This window comes from Nestor notabilis, unplaced genomic scaffold (assembly GCF_000696875.1).
Source record: "Nestor notabilis isolate BGI_N333 unplaced genomic scaffold, ASM69687v1 scaffold9849, whole genome shotgun sequence".
NCBI classification, from domain to species: Eukaryota; Metazoa; Chordata; class Aves; order Psittaciformes; family Psittacidae; genus Nestor; species Nestor notabilis.
In genome coordinates, this window is record NW_009945039.1 from 58,764 (window position 1) to 73,429 (window position 14,666).

A 14,666-nucleotide genomic window follows, 5' to 3' on the forward strand; every position below is an offset into this window, starting at 1 on the left:
GTTTCCATAACCAGCCCTGAGTTGGACTTTCAGATAAAGAGATCAAGGCAAGCATCTTCATGCCCTGCCAACTGAAAAAGATCTGTCAGTATAGTGCATCTGAAATGAAGTCTATCAAGCTGTACTTTGTGCTAAAATCTTTTGCAATCACTGTATTTTCTGATACTGGTAAATAGTTTTTAGTAGAATAAATAGCAATGAGCCATATGCAGGTTAGGAAAAATGAAGGTGAATTTTTTATGCAAGCTATTTAGGATGGACAACTTGTGCTCCTTAAGAAAGGAGCTGAAATCTGTTCATATGTTGCTGTCTTCTTTGACAGATAGATTTTTCCACAGCTGCCTTTGGGAGCTGTTTTTCAGTTGTGTTTCATTTGTTTGTTTTTAGCAATAAACCATTTCTGGGCTGTAGGGAGATAGTTATCCAGACTTGGATTGGTGATAGGGCTTTGCCCATCCTGCAACCACAGCTCAGTGTCTGTCTGAGCCCCACTCAGCACAGTAACACAGACAGGAGATATGCATGCCCAGAGGCTCCATCCCACGCTGGGCAGGGAGGTGGCCTGGGAATTCCCAGGCACACTTCACAGCTGCTGCAATCCCGTAGGGTTTGTTCCAAAGCAACACTTATTGCATAATCAAGAAGACAACTGATCAACCTACCAAGGAAACCCAGTTCGAGGCTTTCTGCATAAATAGCTGTGATAGGAGAGTGGTGGCTGTTAGCAAAAGAAAGGTGAAAGAAATAGGCTTTGGAGAAGAAGCTGGTGTGATAATCTCACTTGTCAAGGGCAAGAAGTTGAAGAGATAACGCAGGTGTTGATACTTGGGGTGTTAGTGGGAGGAGGGAAGAGCAGAGCAGCAAATGGGGGAGAAAACCTGCATCTTATCTTTGATCAAATATCCCTGGGTGCACAAAACATTCCATAGAGCAGCTCTGCTTTAGGAACTTGTGCCACTAAGAAATACTTCGAAGTGACAGATCTAACTGGTCTGACTTCATCAGACAATCCTGTCAAGAGAGTGCCCTCTGTTGTACGTACTGGCCAAACGCATGCGATCAAACAGGCTGCTTTTCTGCGGGCTGTCAGGGTGGGTGATGTCTGCTATATTTTCAGCTTCTAAACAGCTTTATTTTTCTCAATTACTTATAAATAGGTAACTTTTCACCAAGAGGAGCAGAGTCCTTGGTAAGGGGCATCTCTGTATGTTTGAAAACTGTGGCTGTAATCTATCCATTTTCTAGCTATGCATTACATTTATAACAATGTGGTTTTAAAAAGAACGGGGAGCTTAAAATCCTTAATTTAATAGAATTATTCAGGATTTTTCCTCTCTACAAACAATAGCAAAAACTCTATAATGTCTTAATGCTGCAGAATGTACAGAGACAGGTACAGCCACTGTGTTCATTAATAGGAAGTGTAACAGCTGTAGTCATTCTTTTCTTTCTCATTTAGAGTCCTGGAAATTTCATGGAAAAGGCTGGGGAATGTTTCTTACACTTTCAAGAGTTTTGTTCAATATTGGTTTAGTAATTACTGGAAGTAAGGAACCCACCATAACTCTTGTTGGGAAATTGTTTCATGTCCTGGTATTTCCTGCTCTTTAGAAATCATGGTTTCCCTTTCTACTGATTTCTTTCTGCTGTTTAAGAGCTGCTGTTACTGAGGTACAGAGCTAACACCTGGACTCTTGTTGTATTTGACACCAAGCTATGTCTTTAAGGAAAAGTAAAGCTCATTAGCTTGTTTTCCAACATCAGATGTGCTTAATTGGCATCCATACCATGCAGCTATCCTGCATGTACTGAGTCTGTCCAGTCAGCAAGACATCCTACTCCTAACAGTGTTGTAAGCTACTTAACCCAACCAATCAATACTGACAGTGCTGAGAAGCAGGAAAGAAATGTCAGGTAAGTTATTCTGAGGACCTTCTAACTACTGCCCCATAAAACCCATCCTTTTCTGCCTGACAGGTTAATTTTCATCTTGTTCAAAGGCTTCACAGATCAAGCTAGGACCTTGCAAGACCAGGCCTGGAGTGGAGTTTGGTACCACACTGAGACAGGGAAAAGGAAGCTGAAGGTAAATGTGAAATGCTGATTTTGCATATTTGTGTGTTCCTTATAGAAACAAGTACTGCTGGTATCACAACTCTTTAAAAGTGGGCGAAGGCAGAATACGCAACCCTTGGGTTTTCACTAGTTTAAAATGCCTGCAGAGGCTGGGGAGAGGCGAATCTGCTTTGAGATTCTTCAGTATATACGACACACAAAGCTCATGGAATGTTTTATTTATCTGGTAAAATGGTGCACGAGGAATTTTTGTGACTTTAATTTTTCCTCTGTAAAACGAAGAAGTCCAGGTCCAAACAGGAGTGGGAAAAGTTACACACAGCTGGGCTGCCTTTTATAATAAAACAGCACAAAATCCAATTGCAAAGAGTAGGTGGAAGATGATATCTGCAAGAGAAACACAGACTAAATGTGAGTAGTTCCCTGTCAGCTGTCTTTCATTATTCTCTTCCAGCTCCCACCAATGCAACCGCATGCCCCTAATGTGGCTCTGTCACCATAACAATTTGAACAAATAGGCCTTGAAAAGCTTTTTTCAAACCCTCTGCAAATAGAAATGCTTTCAGACATCTCTGTTAACCCAGTGAAACATGCTTGTTCCTTTTGGGGAAGAGGGTGTGAAGATAAGAGAAAGTAATGTTCAGTATTGGAAGCTATTGGTATGATTTTATTGCCAGAGTGAGGGATGTGCCAAAAGGAGGAAAACAAATCATGTAATGTTGGGAAATTCAATTTGCTTTTGAAATATTTCCCTCTTGGTCAAGTTTACTAGATTTTTCAGCTTTTTCATTGAGCTAGGAGGTTTATGTTGACAGATTCACTCAAAATCCATATTTGGGACTGATATTTTCATTGCCATACTTTGCTACTTACCTGAGAGTGTGTAAAATCTGGATAAAGCTTTGCCTGTATAAAATAAAAGATAACATTGGGATAGCATGTTTTAAAAAGGGCAAAGTGCTTCAGTGTGCTTTGTAAAAGCAGAACAGGTAACACTTGCCAGATTATGAAATTCTGGGTATTTCATCCTCTTGGCTTTAATGTCTGAAGTTATACAAGTACCCTCAGTTCTTTTACCTTCTAAAATTGAAGAGGTTTTATTGATGCAATATAATTAACTGTAATAATGCTGCTCTATGTGTATTTGTGATTTTAAATTGTCTTCAGGTTAGTGTGGCTGTAGTTGATAAACTAGTATAAAAAGCTCTAGTGAGAACATGATGTAGGCATTTCTTGTTCCAAGGACCTGTTTCAAAAGATGTGCTGGTTCTACAGAATTAAATCAGCTGAGGGAGAAATTCCTGGTACATCCAGGAGGCAATAGATAGAGGAAACTGGCATTGTTTTATGATGGGGAAACCTAATGGCAGTTCGTGTATCAGGAGGGATAGACATGAAGGGTTAATCTACCAGAGCTATGGGCATGCTGTAGTACCAACTCACCATGTAAAAAATCCCTTTCCTGCTGCTCCTAAGCCTGACCTCTCTCCCACTCATGTACAATCTATCAGAGCTTGTCTGGGCTGTTACTGAGGTCAAATCCAGGTGAGTAGTGTTTACATTGCTAACTTAGTGTTTAAATGGTTTGGCCATTGATCATTAATGCCAAATGGGTGCCTTTACTCACTTTGAGCTCTTCTGCTGGAGCCTGGAGGGGACCAACTTCTGTTCACCTGCTGCCACAGGGGTAAGGGCTCTGGCAGAGGGCTTCCGCTCCCTCTGCTTGCTCCTATGCTGCAGCCATGGGTAGCTCCCAACTTCATTGCTTCCCAAAGGGAGAAACACCCCAGAAACCCAGTCACTTACTGCGTACAGTGATCTCTGCCACTAGAACACCTCCGGTCTGTTCCATGCGCTGCTTTCGTTTGTCACATGTCTCAAGAAATCAGAGATAAAGCCATGTATACTTATATATAAAATATTAAAAATAATTAAAAAATCCACCCCCAATTCTCATGTTCCCAACCAAGGAAATGAAATCTGTGTCAATATTGCTGCACATTTCTAGGGAATTCCCCCCTCCCCCTGTGATTATTGTGAGTTTTGATGAAGGAGAGATTTGAGGACAGCGCATTTTCTGAGGATTTTGCTGTGCCACATCCATTACAGTGACTGTCAATTGTGAGATGGTAGGAAGGAGCCCAGATGGGTGTCCACTTGCTAATCACAGGTCCTCCTGGACTACCCTTTCTACCCTACCTTAAAAAAAACTCGTGTTAAGAAGGAAGGGGGAAGCTGAGCTCCATCTGTTTAACCCATGACCTCTCTGAAGGCTTCTGTTGCTGTTTATTGCTAATTGTTGCCCATTGGGTAGAAACCAGAAGCACCGAAGCTTTCCATATAGATCATCCCATGTCTAGCACTAATGATGCCTGTCACAGCTGACAAGATCCATATTGGAGGCAGTGCTCTACAGATTAAAGGTCCTTGTCTGTCCCCTGACCTTTGCAGATCCCCAGCTGTGGGCATTTTCTTTTTACAAACTCAGCGTGTGGTAATTCTTGTTATGAGTTGCTTGGAAGCACAGACCTTCAGCTTGGTTCAACCTTAATTGCAGCAGACCACCAGCTGCATTTTTGGGTTGGATGTGGACTCGAGGTATGTTAGCCTGATTGAGCAATTATCCTGTAGGGAGGATGAGGAGGGAATTTCACCCTGTGCCTAAAAGGATGATGTAGATGTTTGGCAGTTCTGTCAGAAAACCAGATATAGAATACTGATTTTGTGTTTTCTTTTAGCTCTGGTCTGTGGCTGGATAAAAAAATTACAGGAATCTTTAAAAACAAACAGAAAAATCTAAGCCCAGAGGCTTTGGAGTTTTGCCTTTGAAACGTAGAGTTTCCAACAATGCATTTTTGTCAGTCCTGTGAGTTTTGAACAAATCACTGCCCCCTGCTTAGCGCTGAGGGTGGGTAATAAACGGCTATCTTAATTTGGCTCCTGGAGTGAGAAAGGGTTTCAAAAGAAAAGTCGGTTTCATGAGGAGTGATGCTTTCTCTTCTCCAGCAAGAAATACTTGTTGCTAAAATGGCAGGATGTCAGCCAAGAAGTATTTTGGGCTTCCATTTCAGGTTAAATAAAATTCAACTTCATAGCAATGACGCATTCATTGCTTGAGAGAAATAATAGTGGAGCTCTGACTTAGTGAAGGAGAGGGAGGTCTTTAAAGAAAGACACTTCAATAACCCTTACATCAATGCACACCTGCCCATGCTAAATATCATGCCTGTATATATCATTCCCACCTAAGTGCACAAGAACCTACTCTTCAACCTCAGTTCCTGCTCCAGTGACAATATATGAATAGGACGGCTGCAGGAGCAGTAACTTACTGCAGGATAGCAGAGAGGACTTTCCCTGGGGTGGGGGATTGGGAGGTTTTGTTTGACTAGCAGAGAGCTTTGAGCCAGGTTCAGCTGCTGCCCCCAGGGTGCCCTCAGCACCGAGATATTTGATAAATGAAAAAAGTTCCACTTTCTGCCTTTTTTCAGGCTCGTGTTTAACTGCAGCTGTTTGTCACACTGGAATGTAGTCTGGCATATTGACAAGAACTGAGTTTTTCAATGGCTGTCGTATTTCCCAATGTGTTTAAACAAGTTGCCCAGTGTTGTTGACCCCTGTGGCATGACAGGGGTCGGGGTGCACAGCTGGCCACTCAGTTTCACGCATTGCGGTGGCTCCATCTACTGAAACCCTTGATGTGCCCTCAGGAAGGTCTCGACATCCTCTGCCTAAATTTAGCACTGTGTGTTTCTTACCACCGGGCAGGAGAACTTCTCGCTGTCACAGATGTGTGTCTCGCAGTGCAGCCAGACCTTGGACAGTTTGGGGATGTTACGGAAGCGGAAAGCATTGAACTGGAATGTTGCCCGGCTCGTTTTCCCGTTCTCATGCACAAGTATGGAGCTGTCCGCGGCACACCTGTGTTGCATACGGAGAAGCAGTGTCAGAGCCTCCATGGCTTCAAGGAAACATCTCCTGAGGTTGCAGACTGATTAATACATTTGCCCTGCTGTGGGCAAGCTTCTCTTTTGCCCCTCATTCCCCAGCTTTATGTCACCCTCAGGGCTGGGCAAGGCTTCCCTGGGTCCCACTTGCACCTACCCCTTGGTGATCAGAGGCCAGTGGATCTGGTAGAAATACTCTGAGGAGGGAGTTGCCCAGCAGTTGTTGAGGACCACTTTAAACCTGGGGAGATACAAACCCCAGATGAGCAAGGAATGTCCTGGCTGCCAATGTATTAATTACTACTCATTCCCTTACCTGTCACTTAATCCCTTAGCTTCCACTCCAGAAAATATGTCAGAACCAATTTCTGATGTTTCAACGATGAAAGGGGCTTCTTTTACACTTGAAAACTTGGCATTCTTCAAACAACAAAGAGAAAGGTATCATATGTTACTAGCAACATGCAAAGCAAAGGCATATGGAAACCTCTGACAGCTCTGGAGAAATGGTCTCTTTTTGAGTTCTTGCTACCTGCAAGTTCCAAACTCTACACCTAGTAGTAGGACTACTGTAAGCCCAAGATGGTGTTCAAAATCTTTTTCCTAATGTTTGGCTTATAATGATAGTAAGTGACAGAATTTGACGCTATTTGGGTTGTGGTATGTGTTATATCAAAGCACAGGTAGGAAGCAAGCTTGCTGCTGCTTCTGGTACACCAGAGGTGATGGGGGAAGCTGGTGGGAGAAAGACTGGAGATGACTGTATGAAATAGGAATAGGGTTGGGAGATGGCCGTGTATCAGGGGAAAGGAATGAAGGCAAATAGAAAATACCTGCCTGTATGCAAAAGTTCAGCACTCTGTGATTTATACTCGTGGTGGCCAGCATGGTTGGGAGCTGAGAGGGCATGAGTGTGCAGAAAGAGCTTTGCCAGATATAGTCATTCATCCACTAAAAAGCCAGCCTGCACAAAGTAGTGCAGTGTGTGGTGCTCAGGTGAAAAAGTTTGCTTACAAATACACTGAAGTACCTACCTTAAATCCCACTGCTTTTTATTGCATAAACCATAACAAAGCTAGTACCAAAACTATATAAAGAGTAATACATTTATGCATAGCATTGGTTTACTTAGTTAAATCTACACAGCATGGTTCAGGAATATGTAGTTCTGGAGCTGTTGGACTATTGTTCCCTGCTGTGCTTGCTCACTTACTTGGTACTGATTTTCTTATGCACCTTTCCTGCCTACACAGTGAGGTGCTCTGAGGCACCACATTGTTCCCACTGCAACATCTGATAGATCGGATACACTGAAGTCAAGACTCAAGGCTGTGTTTAGATCAGTGTTCCATGGATGTAAAGCACCCTGAGAATTATTTAACCGAAGATTTCTCCCAAAGGAGAAAACTTGCAGAAATACTGTCACAAAACTCTTAGTCGTTGCTCTAAAATGAATTGAACCTGGTATAGTGCTTCTTTTATCAAGCTATTGCTCTACACTGTTTTAAGGTACTATCTTGCTCTTCTTCACAACAGGTTTCAGTCTTGAAAGTCTGATTTCTGTTCAGGCTCCGGCCCCTCGTGCTGTTAACGGTGTGTCACAGACCAAAGGGCAGGTGAAGTGGAAGTGTTTCCACTGGGTTGCGCTGTAGCTTGGGTGCTGCTTCTGGATGTGGAAATGGGCACCTGAAGTATAGCCCACTGGAGGCAGAGGGCAGTGTCAGGCAGCAGCAGAGATGAATAGGAAGGCAAAATGAAGCTTTTATTTCCATCTTGCCAGAAAGAAAAAAAAAAGAATATTTCATTGAAATGAACCTTTTCTCCCCAGCGAAAATGTGAACAAAGTAACAAAGGAATAGTCTATTAGCTTTCTGAGCTGGTTCTGTACTTGTGCTCAGTGGGAAAATGTACTAGTACAGTTCAGTCACTCCTTCCTTGACTCCTGGCAGCCCCATGGCCATTAGAACAAAACAGTCATTTGGCAAAATATTAAAGTACCAGAGATCCATTGCTCACTGCCTGTCATTTGTTTTTGCAGCCATTCTGTCAGGCATTGACAGGAGCAGTGTGGTACCTTCTGGGACCCTGCCAGTATGCACTACCAGTGGGCCATATATCAGAAGTAAAGACCGCATGGGCTTTTATGTGCCACCCAACCCTAAAAAAAGGTTTAGTGACCAACTGGGGCCCAAAATGTAGGGAGTAAGGGGAAGAGATTTCAATCTGTCTATCTGTGGTAAATACTCCCTCTTCCTGGCCTATAAATTTGACAGAGTATGTTAGTTGTCCTGCTTCTAGCTGTACTAAAATAGAGAAGTTGTTCTGGTGCTTTTGACTGTGCTTTGGTGGAAAAAAAGCCAGCTCCAGGATTAGGAGCTGACTTTTCCAGCAGCACAGCAGAGTTCTGGGGAGGAGAAGAATGTTTCCAAAGATCAGCCTGACATCCAGGAACAAAATTTTGTTGGAAACAAAATTCCAGCATGAATTTAAGATCTCTGGGGAACACAAAATATCTGTCAGGTGAGAGAAGACCAGGAACAAACTGCAAGAGAGATGTATGGGGTTTTGCTGTACGGATAAAGACTATGCGATAGCAGCAGTGCCTGCAGATGCATGCTACTCTGTGAGTGGGACTGCAAACAAGTTTTGCTCTTCCTTATAAAACCTGTTGGCATGTTAGAAATGTACCTCTCAGCAGAAAACTCTGCCTGAATTGGAGAGATTGAAAGAACAGTTGGCATGTGTCTGCTCTGTTCAGTTTAAATATATCCCTGTAAACCAGCAAAAACAAAGACCCCTGTATTTATCTGTTCCAGGCTAGTAATGTGCTTCATGACACATAGTCAGGAGCAGCAGCCCCTTTTTCCAGCTTTTAGGCTGAAGCCTGTGGAAGATGAAGGTGAAAAGCTGTGTGGCAAAGAATACTTACAGAGTAGAAGTTGAGGGACAACTGACTTTCGAATGAGCCGGAGCTCCCATTCTTCACATGGATGGTGGCCACCCTGAGGACATAAAGTTTCTGTATGAGTGAGGTGTGGTGCTGAAGACAGGGTGAGGCGCACTCCCAGAAGAGGATGTACCTTTGGTCAAAGGCAGCCTGGTTCACCAGGTAGTTGGCATTGTATGTGCAGGTGAATGAGTAATTCACAGGCTGGCTCTTCACAATTACTGAGGAGTCATTGGAGACGATGGAGTTGTAGAAGTGATAGACGGGATTCTTGAACTGTGGGTAGTGAGACAGAGAAATGTAGGCAGTACTGAATCCTTAAGACATCAGGAACAGCTTTGTACTTTGAAACATGAAGACTATCTGGTGAGACCCCCAAGGAAACACGATCTTGTAGCTCTTTATATGCTGTGCTGCCTATACATATGCCTTAATACATGTATGTTCTGTGTAATACAGGAGTAAGTTTGTTACTAATACACAAACTAATAATCACTAAGCCTGCGAGTATTTTGCCTGTACAAGCATAACTGTTTCATTCTTCCTTCTCCCTGATACTGCAATTTGCCTCCTCCTTCCACCAGTACTTAAAGCCTACTCCAAGCTGAAGCAAACAAGACTCTCAAGTGAGTCCAGCTCAGAAATGTGGATCTTGGTAGTCTTACCTCTGACTGTGTCCCACAGTATGATTTGTTTTTAGGTGACAGGTCTGGGATTGTGAATTGGTAATACCCTGAATCGTGGATCCCATTGTAGCAAATGCCTCCAAGTGCCAGCTGATTAACCTCCCATCCATAAGGACACTCCGGAATTTTGGTAATGATGGTTCTAGGATAGCAGTATACCAGAATTACATCTGAAAGGAAAATAATACACCTAAAGTGATATTCAGTGGTGTTTTCTTTCAAATAGGTGGGTCTGCACACCTGCTTTCCATTGGGATTAAACTTCCATGTGCAGGCGAGTGTGCTGGAAGGTCCCCTAATGTGAGTAGCTTTTGTTATACAAAATTGACCTTTGGATTGTTAAATTCTGTCCTCTTTGGACGAGTTTGGCCTTTGCCTTCTAATCAATGCAGAACCTTCTGTTAAATTTTATCTTTCTGGAATGGTTGATTGAGGAGTAGAGACACTGCTGAGAAACCAAATGTGAAAAATGGCTGCACTGAAACCTGTCAGATTAGTTTATGCTGCAGAGCTGGCTTCTGTAATGCCACTGACTGTAAAAACAATATTGGTGAAGTTGTTTGTTAGGTAGATCTGCACCTTTCTGTAGCAGTGTTAAATCTAGGCCATGGTAGGTATTCTGCCCTTTCTCTCTTTGCACTGGCATTGCAGCGCCAGCGCAAACTGAATTAGTACAATTCTCAAGTTAAAAGCTGAGACCTAAAAATTAACCAAAAAGCCTAGCCCTGTTAATGACAATAATAAATGAATTCAAAAGCCTGGCCCTGATTAATAGTAAATGAATCAAAATCTTAGCCCTGTTAACAGTGATGGTTAATAGCAGTGCAGAATGTTTCCAAACATGGTGACTGCTAATAGAAGCATGAATACTGAACATTGTAACTTTCAGACTGACTGCTTCACAATAGCAGAGTTGGACATTTTTCAAAGAGAATCATGCAGTGTGAATTTGAATGTCTGATGGGAATTAAAAGGGTAAATATTGGCCAACTATTAGTGACCTGAAAACTAAGAAAGACTTCCCATTACTACAGTCAGAAAAAAGACACCCTGCCTGCAATTATCCAACTATTTATTTTAAAGCCCTTCAAAGTCTCATTTTTATCATAAAAGCTTCCTTTTGCAGCCTTTCTGTGTCCGTTAGGGAATGCTCAGGGAAAGACAACTAGGGACCTTAGCAACTTGCTCCTTTAGGTCAACAAACCTTCAGCACACACAGGCTGATTCTCCTTGTGTTGATAGTTGCATCTGCAGCTCTGGTGACTTTACATCTATGAAAATTCCTTTAGATCAGAGAAACTGCTTCTGCAAATGAAGGTACCTAAATAAATGGCTAGAGGGCCAAATATTTCAGATATACCATGAAATTGCTGACAGTAGTCTGATACCAGTCACACACACACAAAGCAAATATGTGCTCTATATTTCAACACATTTTTAAAGCACATTTCTTAAATGTAGTGAATTCTACATTACAGCTCTGGCACTAGATCATTTGGGTTTCTAGGCAGTGTGCAGTTAGAGCCTTGCCTTCAATTATTTTTGTTTTTTCTCATTTTATACAACAGTGTGGTTCAGGAGTTCAGCCCAGCACACTCATTCACCGCTAGCCATCTGATGACAGTGGGACTAAAGCCCAGCTTGTGCAGAAAAGATCCGCTGCATCTAGCCTGTGCTACTGCAGATAATTTCTAATTGTTGTTGGTTTTTTTGCCATTTTATGTCTGAATTCTGCTTCTGTTTAACTTCATTGCACTATGATTATTGCACAGAGCTAAGCATTCTGTTAAGCAATTCTCCATGGGGCTAGGACTTTAGCGGTATGTGCTTTACTGCGCTAGCTGGAAGCAGATTGATAAAAGAAATGTAAGGATTAGCTCTCCAGAATCAACAGTTTAACTTTCTGAAGAAAAACCTTTCAACTTTAAAATAGAAAAAACACCCAACCCTTTGGCAGCTTAATTACTAGAGAAGATGATAGGAGACTTAAGTTATTTTACCTGCTTTATTTGGACTGCAAGGCCCCGCAAGAGCTTGAGCCAAGATGACCAGCATATAAATAGTAAGAGTCAACATTTCTTGCAATGATCTGAGGACACAGGGAGTAACAGGTGAAATTCTTTTCAAAATTGGGAATAAAAATAATGCTTTAACTGCAGACCCTAAATTGCAGCTACTGTTAAACATGTTCTTGCAGAGAGAAACAAAAAGCATTGCTTATAGTCTGTTGCCCAACATAATTGCATCTACAGGATAAGTATTTCCAAGACCATTATTATTGCTGGGTCACTATTGTGACAATTTTACTATTTCAGTTTAGTGGTGGCTTTTGATTATTCTGGCTTTTATTTGTTCTTGTGAAGAGTCTAAACCCAAAGTGTTGATATAACCAAATGAAACTGAAACAATGAGAGCTGACAAAGAGACAATAGAAATTGCTAGAAAAAATATGATGCAATAACACACATATTGTACTTTTACAAAGCAAATGCTGAAACTGTTCTCTTTGGTGATGGCTATCCTGATGTATATAATCTTAAGTTCATGTAGCTCAGTTCTGGTAAATTCTGCATCTACTTCTTGACTGCTAAATATTGATGTTTTAGGAAAACATACACACCAGTAATTTACATTTCCACTTCAGGCCTCAAACCTGCAAGCTGTTCCCACAGGCAGAAAGAAGCACGTACAGCCCGTGGGACTGGGACGTGAGCTCTCATATCTTCCCTTTGTAGACACTCTTCAGTGTCTACCCTTATATACACATCACTAAGCAGACTGTCAGAAGTAACAAATGTCACTTAGGTAAAGAAAAAAACTCTTCCTGATTAAGTATTTCTAACAAAAAAAAAAACGGTTTCAAGATTTTCACTCAGCCTCTATTTAAAAATAAGTATTTATGAAAAAGCTCACACAGTTCATTTCAGTGATAATTCCTTCTAATGATAATCCTATGCATTCTATAAGAAATTAAATATTATACCTACGAGGCAGGAAGGGACTAAGTGTTTCAGATTTTCATCCCGGTCTTATTCCAGTAGCTGCGCTGTCGGCTCTTTCCAAGATGTCCCCTTTCAAATGAACCCAGCTGGTGTTATCTTCTCTTTATATAAGCAATCTTGTAAAAGGAGCCCATCTCTGGTTAAATCTCAACCCACCAGTATTGTCCAGTGTGGGAAGGAAAAAAAAGTTATAGAAAAGCAGTTCTCTTCCCCTAGATGGGACTGTATTGCTGCTATTTGATTTTTAAGTTTCTATGGTGGCTTTTTTTAGGTCTTGAAAGTAATTGAACAGAAACCTGCTGAAGGTTTATAACTTGCACAGAATTTTTCTTTTACAAATTAATTAGGAAAATGTAGGATTTCTGCATAGGCGAAGCCACAGCTGCCTTCTAGAATTCAGTGAAAAGGTATTCATAGGAATTAGATGCTTGTCTTGAATGGCTTTTTGACAATGTCAACCTTTTGTGCCATGCAAGTGGACAGAAGTAATTTCAGCAGATCATATACTGCTTTTGGGGTTGTTTCATTATTTTTTTATTATTTTTCATACGAGCTCACAGTCGTCAGAGTTTAGGTAGGATATTCCATAAGCCTGTGTATCACCTGAGTATCATACTACATAACTATAGTACCCAATACTACCTGCATATAAGACTATGTAATATACTTTCAATATTTTAATACAGGATGTGTAAAATACACCATTGCACAGAAAACTGAAACAAATATGCTCTTCACATGACCATCAGTCATGTAGTTACTGTATGACAGTCTTGGTCAGCTGGTAAGATTTTCTGGTGACCTACTACATCCTGTTTGTGTTAGCTTTTAATAACAGGCCAGAAAAAGGACTTGGGTACGCTGCTGTTATTTTACATGCCTGCATAAAAAACGTGGGCTGGAAACAGTCTTGACACATGAACTGGCACAGCCTCAACTTTGGGCACGTGTGTATCCACCCAGATCCAAACACAGAGGATCTCACTGACCTTGCCTGCAGGACCCAGTCCTGTGGAGCTCCTCAGAGGTGGTTTTGGTGTCTCCTTCTGTGGAGAGACTCATTATGCTCTGTCCATGGTTTGGGTCTGCCTTCTCTCACGCATATAGTAGTTATGCAGTAGTAAAGCAGTTGTTATTAGTTTGGAGTTTTTGAAGGAGGAGGGCATGAGGCAGAAGAACACAGTGGCCTTGACCTTAACCTGAAATGCTAGATAATGAGTTTTCAGCTCTTCTGTGGGTGAGATTTATGGGTGTACTTTCAGGAGAGCATTCACTACAAGGTGTACCTCAAGCCAGCTGGCATTAGCAAAGCATGGCTATGACTGCACCATGCACTGGTAGTAGTAAGGGATGCTAGCTCTTGCCCAGTGATGAATCTACAAATGAAAATGTTAATAAGTAATTAGGGTGACTTCTGCTTCTTGCAAACTGATCAAAAGCCCTAAGGAAAGGTTGAAAAGCCTATACATTTCTGTGTTTAGTTTCAAATAATAAGTCTGATCCTAAATCTGAGGCTTTGTAATTTGCAATACAGGGTACATAATAGGTTACTCTCACTATTCTTGGGAGCCTAGTCCTGTAAACCACCACATTCTGATTTAAATGAGATTACTTAAAGATGTACGCAGGGATAAAATCCTTCAGCCAGGGTTTGTTATTTTAATTAAATTAAAGAATAATCCACTAAACAAGAACCAAAGCTCATAAATGATTTGGTGTGACTGAATCAGGGATTAACCTCATTAGAAATCCTAAAATAAGGAAGATTTAACTCCAGGTGTCTCTTTTATAGGCTCACCCCAAATTCTGCAGGCATTGAGGCCCAAAATTGATTTCCTAAGACCAACTCTGAATATATACATTGTGTATGCGCTGAATATATGCTATATGTATATTCACTTATTTTTGCCTTTCTGTGTGTATTTGGTCTACAACCAGAACCCAGGGTTTTGTGAGACATTATGACCCACACCTTTATCAAGTATATATATATATATATCTATCTCTC

At 41.5% G+C, this 14,666-nt stretch overlaps 1 protein-coding gene across 1 annotated transcript; it reads right to left on the reverse strand.

Annotated features, from left to right (window-relative positions):
* Positions 1 to 2,277: 2,277 nt before the first annotated feature.
* TECTB (tectorin beta) lies at positions 2,278 to 12,708 on the reverse strand. Its single transcript, XM_010022700.1, has 11 exons — positions 12,644 to 12,708; positions 11,657 to 11,745; positions 9,636 to 9,826; positions 9,104 to 9,246; positions 8,953 to 9,025; positions 6,340 to 6,443; positions 6,181 to 6,264; positions 5,835 to 5,997; positions 3,883 to 3,952; positions 2,950 to 2,982; positions 2,278 to 2,463 (listed from the first exon to the last, which is right to left on the reverse strand). The coding sequence occupies exons 2-11, from the start codon at positions 11,730 to 11,732 to the stop codon at positions 2,411 to 2,413; spliced, it is 990 nt and encodes a 329-aa protein (XP_010021002.1). The 5' UTR covers positions 11,733 to 11,745; positions 12,644 to 12,708; the 3' UTR covers positions 2,278 to 2,410.
* Positions 12,709 to 14,666: the final 1,958 nt, after the last annotated feature.